The 13458-nt window shown below is 39.6% G+C and overlaps 1 protein-coding gene across 4 annotated transcripts in view; it reads left to right on the top strand.

Annotated features, from left to right (window-relative positions):
- Positions 1 to 1507: 1507 nt before the first annotated feature.
- The window catches only part of Sp1 (transcription factor Sp8), a 30901-nt gene continuing 18950 nt past the window's right edge, over positions 1508 to 13458 (top strand). For 2 of the 4 annotated variants that reach the window (XM_017174801.3, XM_070288605.1), the window contains exon 1: positions 1508 to 2508. In XM_017174801.3, coding sequence (XP_017030290.1) covers positions 2395 to 2508 — 114 coding nt within the window. In that variant the 5' untranslated portion in view covers positions 1508 to 2394. The remainder of the gene's footprint in view (positions 2509 to 13458) is intronic. The other 2 variants (XM_070288607.1, XM_070288606.1) reach the window with 2 other exon arrangements.

Genomic DNA, 13458 nt, shown 5'->3' with positions numbered 1-13458 from the left:
TCTGGCCGCCCCAGCTGCAGCTCAACTGCAGCAGCTCAGATGCAACAGTTCAGGCGGCGCAGCTTCCAGCTGTGGGAGGCCCGCGTGGCACGGGTTAATCTCGGGGAATAATGCCCGGGGAATATAGAGTGGCGAGGCAGCCATAGGTGGGGTGTATTGACGTTGAACTTCCCCATAGTTACGTTATATTACGCGACAGGCTACTGTATTTTATTGCAACGCCCTTTTTTTGGTCAAGTTTAAACCATGAACTTGAGGATTTTTGCCACTTAAACTAGATAGTAAGCAGGTGTTTATTTATTTTAAAGTTAATAGAAGGGAAAGTGGAGAATTAGGATATTAAATTAAGCTATGTAAGGAATTTTGTATTTATAAAATATAATATTTATTAAATAAATAACCATTTAGCTATTGAACAAAATTATATATTTAAATAGTAAGTAACACTATATTTACTTATTCTTAAATTTAATGCAAATCCTATTTTATTGCTTAATAGTTTCAAGTTTTCTTTAAAAACTAACAAATATCTTTACACTAAAGTCCAAAGCCGATTCAATTGTGTCACCTTAGTCTACTTTCGGGGCGAAACTTGGGTGGAAATGCTTGGCAAGCAACCCTTAGCTTTCCATATCTAAAATCGGCCAAGTTTTAATACTTTTCCGAAAGACTGACTAAATTTGGTTTCGTTAATTCGGTTCTTGCTAAAACAAGTAAAAACAAAAAACATATGAATAACAAGCAGGTCCAAGGGGTAAAGTAAAGCAACTCCCTTTCGGTAAAGCCCTGATAACGTCGGGCGATAAGCCCGAAAACTGGAAATGGAAAACAATTTGTCATTTTGCTGAGCGCGTAGAATTTCGCTTCCTTTTTTTGTTTTTGTGTGTTTCTCCTTATTTTTGTTACTCGTACTTTTCCGCCGATTTTCAGCAGTTCCTGGAAAACAACAACACATTTAATTTAAGAAAAACACAGAAATGCTGGCTGCGTTTTCTGCTTTAGCACGCGATGGGAGCGAGTGAGAGGGTGGCGGCTTCGGGATGATCAAGTGCAAGCGAGATGCCACTAGGGCACGTGTCGCCCGGTGGTGTGTCTGCCTAACCATCTCGCTCGCACAGCGGCCATCGCTCTAATTATAGGTTAGGGCGCTGCGAGCGAAAGACAATGCTGCCATTGGCCAGCGCTCACAACGAGAGAGGGGGCCGGAACAACGGGAACTGGTTTTTCCAGCCTTTGGTTTTTATGAATGAAACGGAACGCGCAAGAGAGACACGCTAATACGCGGTGGTGGCTGGCTGGCAGTTGTGTCTCTACGCTTGTCTCGCTCGCACGGGGGGGATATATCACCCGCCGGATGTGCTCTGCGACCATCTCGCTCTCGCTCTGGCTCTGGCTGTGACTCTCCCCGAAGCCAGCAGCAGCGGTGGCGGCGGCAACGGCAACGGCGACAGCGACGTCGACGAGCGGCCAAGCTTTTTGTTCGCGTGAAACAGTTGCAAGCCTTTGAACGATCAGCGACGACGGCGTTACTTTTGGCGCGGATACAGCAGCGAAGCGACACTTTTCCGTTGGCCCTCGCAGGCGCCTCCTGTCTCAGAAACAGAAACATAAACATAAACAGAAACCGAAGCGGACAGAGCGACACAAAACAACAAACAAAAACAAGCCTAATCCGAGCATAAACAAGCCTAAACAAGCAGAAACAAGCAACCCGTGGACAGGCGACACCGGTGGCCCCCCCGTGAATTTTTTGGTTCGACATTCCTTTGATTTTTGATCGCTTACAATTTATTTTTTTTTGCCTGTGTTCCTTTCAACGAGAAATAAAAACCGAAAATCTAATTAAATCAATAAATATAAAGCAAATAAATTAAGCAACGAAACAACGCAACGAAAAAAGCAAAAACGAAGCATCCAGTGACAATAAAAGCAGAAAAAAAGACCCAGCCGACGGCCTAGCTAAAGAAATTTTAATCAAATAAAACATAACTAAAATAAATCAAAATAAAAACCAAAATAGTGCCGACGGCCCAAAAGATACAGATACAGTTACAGTCACAGATACGGATACATCTGAAGCGCCTGCTGCTGGGACTTAATCCTTTTTTGTTTTTTTCTGTGTGCGTATGTGTGTGCCGTGCCGCGCTTGTGTGCCTGCCAATCCATGTCCCCCTCTCTGTTTCTCCCCCAACCACCAACCAGTGCGAGTGTCCTGCGACAACAACAACAAGTCCAAACTATTTGAATAAAATTTTACAAACAAAATAAAAAATATATAAAAAAAAACAGAGCAAAGACACCACCATTGTGCGCCTCAAGTTGACAGCACCGCAAGCGATAACTGCAACGGCCGCAGCAGCAGAAGCAGCAGCAACAGCCACATCCGCAACAACGATGCTCACGGACATGACACCGACGGCCGGCCAGCTCTACGGCTCCCAGATCCCTGCCATGGGCATGAATATCTCGAACATCGCCACACATTTGCAGAAGCCACAAGTTAATCCGGTAAGCCAGAAACGCCCGAGATCTATATCTTTAACTGAGAGGATGCAAAGTATCTTGTGGGACAATCTCACTCCAGATACATCTACAAATTTGTGATTAGAAATTACTTTCAAGAAAATATATCTAAATATGGGTTACCATTTATAGAAAAGCTACAGTTTATAAAAGTATCTTATAGGACACTTAGAATGGAACATTACCTCTCTAGATACTTTTAAAAATTTGTCATTGGAACTTTAAAAAAATATTTCAGAACGCCAAGAAATACCTTATATTCTTTAAAAGATTATGGTTTCAAAAGTATCTTATAGGACAAGTTAAGCTATGGCAGGGGACAAACTAGATACAAAGGGTTTTTTGTGTTTTAGACATAACTGGAGTTCACATAAGATATAAAACTTTTAGATATATATATTTTACATATATATATCTATGGATTTTATATTATTTGGTAAAAGGAAGGCTTTTTCAGCGAAAATATAGAGCAACAGCTTTTTGAATCCGTTTAAATATTTATTTTTTCTAGGATTAGCAATCCGAATATTGCAATAAAAAATTAATTCTTGTGTAATTTATGTAAATAATTTATAATAAAAATATCTTAAAAACTTAGATATAATATCCCAAAAGTGTGATCTGAGATAAAAAATATATACTAAAGAGTTTATATATTGCTTTTGTTCTCACAAAAACTCCCAACCATCTCCCATAAGTATAGATCCCAAAGATATCACTATTTCCAAGTTAAGTTGTTAAATTTTCATTTGATATGTTATATCCCAGTTTTGCACTACAAATATGCATTAGGAAACTCCAAAAACAGTGGCAAGTATCATTTTCTCATTGTTCAATCCAAGAAATAGTAAGTGCCTCAAATTACACCCACTTGGCCGTAACCGAAACTGATCCCGAAAAGTATCTGTCAGATACACACACATACACTCGAAGATACACACGTGTGATCTCACTGCGGACAACAAGTGCGCCGACGGGCAGGCATTCTCTGAGTCAACTCTCCGGTTAGTCATGATTTGATGAATGCATCCCACAGATCGCAGCATAAATCATTCCTTGACTCGAATGAGCGTGGCGAATGCAAACGCTGGTCGACCAGCAAAAGTATCTTACGGATACTATGTACATATTTGGGAATTTAATTCGGTGGATAGACCCACTTACACGGCATTAGCTTTGACAATAACAGCAATAAACAAACACACACACACACAGTTGTGGCGCCGCGCTATACGGATGCGGAAACGGATAGGGATAGGGATAGGGATAGGGATAGGGATTGGAATTGGTATTCTTGAATTCGCATCCCGGGGATATTCACAGTAGCGCACACCTTTTGTCAGCCGCTCAGCTGGACTCCCTTTGTCTGCCCGCAGAGTCGATGATTGAGCCGGGCGAGAGTATCTTATGCCTGGCTGTGAGAGATACAAAGATACTTGCATGTATACATACATATATATTCCTGCAAATCGATTGGATGCGGCTCGTTCAGTGTGCAAACGAATTTTAACGCTACGGCTTAACAGATACGCACAGGCCGCCGCAGCCGCAGATACAAAGATACTCAGGGGAGGCCAGGTAGGCGCCGTTTTTTCGGGTTGAAATCAATTATTCAGGCTCACTTGAGGTGTGAAGCTAACGATGGAATGATGCGAGTCTAGGATTTGCTTCTGGGATTATTATTATTATGGCTTTGTAGATCGTATTTCCACACAGCCTTTTTGACTTTTCGACGGAAGCAAACACTTAAAGGCTAAATCGCAACAGCAGCCATGCCATAATGATCTTCTTTCTGGCCCCGATCTGCCGAATTCGCTCATCAATTTTCGGCCAGACCTTTGATCTGGCCCGAAACTAAGACAGATTTCCGCTAATGATCACTGATCACTGGACTGGCTCCAGGGGACCCTATGCTCTCGATTTCAATTAGCAAGGGGGTTATGTAAGTCACCTAGTATTGCTTCATGAGATAATATCATATAATACTAGGCTTAATGTCTGTATTTAGTAGAAAAAGTTAATAGATTTAAGTAAGAGGGGTTCAGAAATTAACTCAAGCATAGTAAAAGTATCTTTTAAGAATTTTCTTCAACTTAAATGGTATTTTTCTCTTTAGAAAATTTTACAAATATATTTATAAAAACAGTATATAACCCTCTATATATCTGCATTATTTCCCAATTAAATACCTCCTTCTTTTCTGTCACTTAGTTAGCTAACAACTTGAAGCTATCATTCTGGGCTTTGTCCTTGTTGCATGTTTTTAGCGAATTGCATGACACAATTTTAATAGAGTCAGCAACGCCGAGTAGGCGCAATGTGATTGAGGCAATATGATTGAGGCAGCCCCCAGTCCCCCTCTTTTTCCCCCAGAGGCCTGCCAAAGTGCAGACGCCACGCATTTGCGTGCGGCCATAAAAAATGTTTTCAAAAACCGCAGAACGAAACGAGCTGAGCTGAGCTGAAAGCTGCCTCTGGTATCTGCATATTGATGGGGCAGGCGGGCAGGCAGAGAGTAAGAGCGAGTGGGGAACCAAGAAACGTTTATTAAAATTAATACCACATCAATCATTTAACAAACGCGCCTGTCGGCCAAGTTCAAAGCGGCCAGCGACTAGACCAAGACTACAAGGCATAGCACATCTCTCGCATCTAGACGAAACTCCAGGGCCGTGCTTAAGAAAGTTACACATGCGCATTGGTTTTAATTAAAAGCGTTTAAGGCATCACAAAAAAAATACAAAAAAAAATATATAAGAAAAAAGAATAACAACAGCAGCAGGAAAGATGATAAATTACCGAGACAAACTGAAATTAACATTTGTGCCTGGAAACAAACAGAGAACACAGACCTATGTGGATCCCCAGATCACAGTAAAAGCTTAGCCCCGGCATCTAGGGATTATTGAAAGCCGCTGTTAAATTATTGAAAATCATGCAACGATCCGCGGCATTTTCCCATGAACAGAGAGCCGCCTCAGCAGCCTCATTTGTTCAGAGTGCGCAGCTCTCGTCGTCGGCATAATCAGCATAACAAAAGGAATTAAGCAATAAAATATTAATGAAAATACACTCGCTCACAAAGCGGTAAGATCGCCGCGTCATTGACTAATTTGTTTGTGGGTTCTCCGGCTTCTCTGGGCTTCTTTCTCTGCGCGCATCACCAGGCGCCAGAGATCTGGCCGGCGGGGAGTGGCCAGCGGTAGCCGTGACAGGCGCCCCATAGATACTACACTAGGAGAAATTCTAAGCCAGTTAAGGAAATAAATTTGAAGATTTTGAAGATTTTTAAAAATATTTTTAAAGAAAAATTAAAGTTACAATCTTGAGAAATGGGTTAAGCTAAACTATTAAGTTTAATTATAAATTTTCCCTTATAATCTAGATTTAAATAAGGTTATTTTTCAATTGGAGTATAATTTTTAAAGGATTTTATTTTAAATTTTTAATGAAAAAATACTTTTTTTAAAGGAAATTGTGACATCTTTTCTTTTAAATATTTTTTTATTGTATTATCCTACTACTATTATCCTTTAAATAAATTACCTGGAAATTTCTTTTTTTTTTTAAGAAAAGGACTTTTAATTAATTTTATACTTTTTAATATCATTTTAATCATATATTTGCCTTTTATCTTCAAGTCAACACCTTAAACTTCTTTGGTATTTTATAACATTATTTAATTTAAATTATTATGAATTGTAATTTTTATAATACCCCCGTTTTTCTTAGTGTTCTCACCTCCTTTTGGCTGCTCGACATATTTACTTAATATGATTTGGCTTAATGAATGCGCCTCGGCTTTGTGTCTGCCCCTTTGCTACCCTGTAGCCTTTCCTGTCCCCTCTCTCTCTCTCTCTCTCATTTTTTGTATTCCCTTTTTTCCTAGTCTGGGCATTTTTCACCTTTGACAAAGGCTGAGCCCGACGCAATTAACTTGCGTCATTTGGAAAATTAGTTGGCATGATGCTGCAAAAAAAGGCAGTGAGAAGAGAGCCAGGAGAGCGGGAGAACGGCGGCGGCACAAGGTCGCTGTTCAAAAGCGCCGCTTGAAAAGCATTTTTCAATTTGGTTTTTCCTTTAGTTTTCAATTACAAAGACCACGCACCAAAAATTCAGACTCCTCTGACTTGCAGAAAGAAAACCTTGTTTTTTAGGGGCAATCTGTCAGCTCGTCACTGGGTGAGAACACACGTTGCGTATACGCAACGCTCGAAGCCATAACAAATTTGCATAGAAAAATGGTTAAAAATGGAAAAACTGGAAAGAAGGACCCTGACCAGAATACCGATCAAGCGACAAATAACTCAATAAAATCTATATAATGACAGGTGATTTATATCAATAGGAGACAGACTTAATGGAGTTTGATTGTTGGAGTAAAGACGAAAATAAAAATAGTTTTATGAAGCCAAAGGTTTGTTTTTCCTAAGCTATATATAAACATATATATATGACATATTTGTTGGCTTGGGGGAATACTTTGAGCTCCGTTGTTAAATGCCTTTTTAAAATATAACCCTCTGGGTAGGGTGAGGCTAGCACGCCCCTAGGGTTCAGCCTGGATAATTGAGATTACAACACGTGTTAACTGCCATTCAAGTACCGCTCCCCGCCACCTTTCCCCTCTTTGGACAATGTAATAAACAATTTAAATGCCAAATAGAATTTATGCAAATTCATTGCTCTTTCTCTCTCCCTTTAAGAATGTTTAAAAAATGCTAAAACTAATTGAATATATTATATATACATATATATATATATATATAAAATGTGGTTAAATACAACACATTTCCCCCCTTTCTAATGAATATGAATATGAATTTGAGTGCTCAGGGGCCGCCGAGTGATTGACTGGACTGGCTGGCTGACTGACTGACTGACAGAATGACTGACTGCCGGCCAAGTGCATATTAGATGGTCGAGCAATTACCTGAAACAGCAGCACCAACAGCAATCACTCAGTGCACAGAGAGAAATGTGGGTAAAAATGTTTTGAATTTAAGTGAAAATGTGATCAGTTTAGGGGGAAAATATAGGGAAGGTAGATAGTAGATTAAGGTCTTGGAAATAATAATAAAAATGGTACAAAAATATCTAAAAGATACGGAAGATCCAGACTTTATAGGGTAATAAAAAATATCTAGAAGATACAGGATACAATATCTAGAAGATACACGAGATCAAGGCCTTATGGAACAATGAAAATATCTAGAAGATACGGGAGACAGGCCTTTTGGAACACTAAATATATGTAGAAGATATAGGAAATCAAGGAATATAATGAAAATATGTCCAAAATACACGTGATTAAAGCTAAAATAACAAAAAAATATCTAGAAGATACACAATATATTAAAATATTAAAAATATCTAAAAGATACACGAGCTTAAGACCTTGAAAAATACTAAAAAATGTAAACTAATTCTATCATAGATCTTTGCAAAATTTCTTTATATCTTTTAATCTTTAAATTAACTTAGGAAATGTTGTTTTTTCCTGTGTACTGAATGGTCTGAATGCACCTCTAATGAGCCCAACAGAACTGAGGGCCCGAGCTTTACACTTTACCCCCTATGAACATATATTTTCCCCGCTTACCTCTGCTCCCCCCTCTGTTCTATTATTCAGAAACTAATTTGAACTGACATCGAATACGCGGCAGGTGACAACCGCTGACAATTGGTTGGAACCTCCTGATGGAGAGGGCACCCACGCGGACAACCCTCGGTTATTTTTACATTTATCATGTAATACTTAGTTAAGCTCGGAACTTGGGGTAGGGTTTTAGTAATTAAATAAAGTGCAGAGACTATTTGTAATACAAAATTATAAAGAAAAGTCGTTGAAGGAGGTGCCAAAGAGATTTGGTAATTAAAAAGAAAGGTAGATTAGGTATAGGGAAAGTAATTAATAATAACAGAAATATTTGTATAACATTCTAAGGTAACTGGGAAAATTATAGAAAATTATTTAATATATTTATAGGTAAAATATTTAATATTCTATTTTAAAAGGAATTTGTATTTGTATTTTATGGCTACAATTTCACTCAGCTTAATGCTTTTCGCTGTTAGCCAGACCTTCCCTTCAAAAAGAAAAGAAAAGAAAAGCGGGGTTAACTGAACCGTTTGAGTTTTCTAAAAAGGCAATTTTCATCTGGTTTTCGCGGGGCCAAGTGCAAAAGCGACGATTGCACAAGCTGGAAAAAAAATAAACAATAACTTGTTATAAATTTTGTTGACACGAAGTCAAAGCGTTTGAGCAGCGTTGATTTGAATGCAAGTTCATGAGTTAATCAATTTTAATGCCCGGCACGGCATCGGCATCGGCATCTCGACTTCGGCATCGATCGATGCCAGAGATACTTGTGGATACTAAGATACTTGGATACTTGAATGCCCGTGCCCGTGTTTTTCCCCCCTCCTTGAGCAATCAATCGATCCAGCCTCGCCTCGAACAGCATCGAATTGTTTGATCGTGTTGTAAATTTCTGCTCATACTCGAAGTTAAAGTATTTTTCAACTTGGTGACTGGGCCTTATACGGACCGCGCGGGGACTTGGGGCTCCAACTCCGATCCGGCCAAGACATTATTTATTTATATGTATTTTTTATAAAGCCTTGTATAACTTGATAAAAACAACAGCAACAGCAACAGCAACGAGCCAGCCATGGTGCTTCGAAGCGAGCACAAGATTGGGTTACGTTTAAAAGTTTTGTGCGCTTGCAGAATGAAATGATTTATGGTCTGAATTACAGATAATTGTGATAATCATACCGAAAAGGTTCGGGCGCAGTTCGCATTCGCAGATATTTTGAGAGCGAGAAGTGGCTGAGATGTGTTTTTTTTTTCTTTTATTTTTATTTTTTCGATACAGAAATCGGTGGCCGAAAAAGGGTTAAGGTTTGGTGTGGAGGTAGAAAAAGAGGCGGCCATATAAGTTTTCAGAGGGATGCGTGTCTAAAATGCATAAAGGATTTTATTTCTTGGGCAAAAGGAAGTTTCGAATAAATATGTGTCTCTTGAGATGTTGGTGGAGACAAAGGGGGAAATATTTATACATAGGTGTGTATATTTATGTATAGATTATTTAGGGATTTTTATTTGAACTTGTTTTTCTACTATAAAAGATTCATTTTTCTTTACAAATTACTCATGTGAAAACCTGACTATGCCTTTTTAAACCATTTAATTAATTTAATTACTAACAGAATATTTTAGAAATTTATATTAAACATAAACAGCTTAAAATGTAATAAGTACAACCCCTAGAAGTACAAGGGAAATATATATTTTCAAGTAAAAATATAATCTAGGGATTAATATTCAGATTTCCTGCAAATATTTAAAAAATATATCTAAATTTCTAGATTTATTACTTCCAATCTCCCCAATATATCCTAATAGTTTTATGCAACTCCTCAACTATATCTTTGATCTTCATCTGATTTTTTTTTAACAATTTCACCAAAAGATCATCTTGACTTCTACACCTCACACGAGGCTCTTTTTGAACTCGTAATATCTTTTAGTCCAAATTCCCCTAAGGCTGTGCATTTCTGCATAATATAAATTGTTGCTAATTTTCCAGCAAAAAAAATAAGCAAGTAAGAAGGTAAAGAAAAGAGAAAGAGAGGCAAAAAGAAAGGAGAACAAAGAAAGGTAACTAAAGCGGAGATAATTCCCGAACACACGAAATTATAGAGAAAGAAGGGCGCAGATTTGTCAGGAGATTTTCGGCTCAAGAGCAACTTAACAAGGCACAACAGCCGACGTTAACATGAACAACACACACAGCTCATACATACAATGTGTGGCTGATGATGACGATGATGACGGGTCGTCTCTCTATATGTTATCCATGGGATGCAGTTTGTTTTCGTTACGGCTATTTAGTGCTTTGGTCCGCTCAAGCGCCTCGCCTCGTTTTCGAGTTTTGGCAGTGTCTTTGGTTTATTTGCTTAGGCGGCTTAGGACCGAAATTCCAGGGGGGGGGGACTTATCCTATCCTTAGACATATGTATGTATATATATACCTCATCCCATGGAACGAACCCTCTGTGTTTGCTGTGCATTTCACAACTTTTTATGTGGTCATATTTCTTGCAAGTGCTGAAGTGTGCCCAACTGACATCCATCTCCAAGAGGAGAGATCTTTGGGATCTCTTCTGTGGTTTTTTTTTTTTTTTTGTATATTTTTTTTGGGGGCTCCCTGTCGAATGACAGGAAACGAGCGCCGCCGAGCCGTAAAACGCTCCAACTTCTCGGCATGTTTAATTGCCGTTAGTTTTTACACTCGCCAGCGAATATCTCAGCGAGTGTCAAAAGCGAACGTTTGCTGGGTCAGCTGATTTCCCGCTTTCGCCTGATTTATGTCATGGCCTGGTGATTTACGAGGCAAGGAGTGGGGGCGCAAGGTTGCAGGTTGCCAGTGCATCGAATCGGGCTAGAAAATATCATATGAAAGTTAAGGTTTCCCTGGAATATGGGATTTACTCGCTGTATTCACTCGCTGCTTGTTGGTTTGTCCGTTAAAGCAAAGTTGAGGGAGTTAGGAGTACATAACTCTTTCATAACTAGAAATTATCCAATGGATCCTAAGGTTTCCCTGGATTTTTAGATTTACTCGCTGTATTCACTCGCTGCTTGTTGGTTTGTCCGTTAAAGCAAAGTTGAGGGAGTTAGGAGTACATAACTCTTTCATAACTAGAAATTATCCAATGGATCCTAAGGTTTCCCTGGATTTTTAGATTTACTCGCTGTATTCACTCGCTGCTTGTTGGTTTCTCCGTTAAAGCAAAGCTGAGGCCCATAACTTTTGAAGTTTTCAAGGTAATGAGATTATTTTTTATTACAAAACAATACTATTTTCGTTTACGGATAGGAAATATTTTAGGGTTTGAGATTTATTCGCAGTATTTACTTTTTACTCGCTTGTCTGTCCGTTAAACTAGAGCTAATGTCCATAACTCTTGCAGTTTTCAAAGTATCGATATGCAAGTTCTTTTTATATGTATAAATTCTTCTACTTATATTGCTTGGCAGTCCAGGGTATTGGATACTCTTTACCTTCCTCTGATAGCTGCCAGTCTTTTTGGGCTTGTCTGTCACCACCCGCTCTCTCTCTCTCTCTCTCTTTTGCTCATTGGCATCTAAAGGAAAAATCTGAGGAAATCTCTGCTGTAAATATTGTGTTAAACATTAAATGAAGTCGTTAAAATCGTTTAATGATGCACTCGTTAGTCAGTCGCGTTGACATGTGAGTGTACCCCGGGACTTGCTTCGTCTTTGGGATACTTGGCAGCTTGGCTGCTTGGCACTCTGGCGCGTCGAAGTCACCGTGGCATGACCACCACGAAAGGGCGGGGGGGAAAACCCCGCCCCCGAATGTCGGCTGTTGTCAAAAGGAATTGAAAGGATGTTTGATGGCATGCTAAATTGACAAATGCATGCAAAACACTTTTCGGCTGCCGCATTTGCGCATTCCGCCTCATTATTCATAGCTAGTAAAAGTATCTCTTGTTGCAAGTTGCCAGTTGCTGCTGCTGTTGCTGTAGCTGCTGTTGTTGCGTGTAAGTTGCCATGCAATTGCCACTGCATTGCTCACTCCACTTCCAGGCTGATGTTCTGCGGCAATTAGCCCTTTCGGTTTGCTCTCAGACAAAAGTTCTTGTCCGTAACTGTCCGTAATTGTCCGTTATGGGGAGTTTCTGTCTGTAAAATGAGATTTCAAAGGTGCTGGTAATTTTAATAGCGGCATTTTTTGTCTTTAAATATTTCTGAATCCGTTTATGTAATATATATAAAAGATATGTCTGCAGAAATTATAATTTTCTTTCATTTTTTTGCTTGGCTGCAACAAGTGTTGCTGCTGCTGCAGCTGCTCAAAGTCAAACTGTGGGTCTCTCTAGTCATAAGGTCAAACTGCGGGGCATCATCAGAGAGCTGCAGCAACAACAGCAACAACAGCAATGCAGCAACTTGCAACGCAGCAACTTGCAACAGCAACATTATGCCCAAGCCTTGCAGCGCTTCGTGCTTAAAAGCGCGCGACACACATACATTGGCAGCAAAGAAACATTGTTGCCGTTGTGCTAGGCCCGCCAGCAACATGAGCTGGCTGTTGCTGTTGCCGCAGCAAGTTACTGCGGCTGCTGCTGCTGCCTGCTTAAGATGTATCTGCTGTGATTACCACCAAGCGAGCGTGTACTTAAGCATTTTATATGCTTTTTTATGCCATCTTGTCCTTGTGCAACATCGCGGCGAGTCTGGAGAGTCTCTCTCTGGAGGAGTCCGAAATTGGGTTTATAACTTTTGCGGCAAGGCGCGCGTTGAAATGGCGTTGATGATGTTCATGTTTCATGTTTGTGGCTTGATGAAGCGCAACGATTATCCGCAGCAACAGCAACAGCAACACGGGCTGTAAAAATATGCCACAAATTGATTGATTTGCCACGGCACGAAGCTGAGCCAACGAAGCTGGAAACTCGTTTCAGTTTCAATTTCATTTTTAAAGGCATTTTTCCCCCCACAAACAGCCTGCCTGCCTTCCTTCCTTTCTCACAAAGTGGGCGTTCTTGTTGCTGGCGTGCCAAAAACTATCTGAAAATGTTTGACTTGCATTTTATATATATATTTTTTTTTTTGTATATTTTTTTCGTTGCTTTTTCTTGTTATTTTAACATGGCGACAAAATATGCAAAAGCCCCGAAATGCAATTGAAACGCAACGCAAAAATTGTGCAACGCCTACTCGGCAGCCACAAGTATTTTTATTTTTAGTGGCCATGGACCCAAGGGGTGTTTTCGATTTTATTTTTATTGCGGAACTGCCACACAACAATTTCCCAATTGAAATGTGTACGCGAAAATTGTTGCCGCGTTGCAGTTGCAGTTGCCCGTTTGACAAATAAGTTGCATGCAAATAGCTGA

This window comes from Drosophila kikkawai, chromosome X, assembly GCF_030179895.1.
Source record: "Drosophila kikkawai strain 14028-0561.14 chromosome X, DkikHiC1v2, whole genome shotgun sequence".
NCBI classification, from domain to species: domain Eukaryota; kingdom Metazoa; phylum Arthropoda; class Insecta; order Diptera; family Drosophilidae; genus Drosophila; species Drosophila kikkawai.
This window is presented reverse-complemented; position numbering and strand designations above follow the sequence as displayed.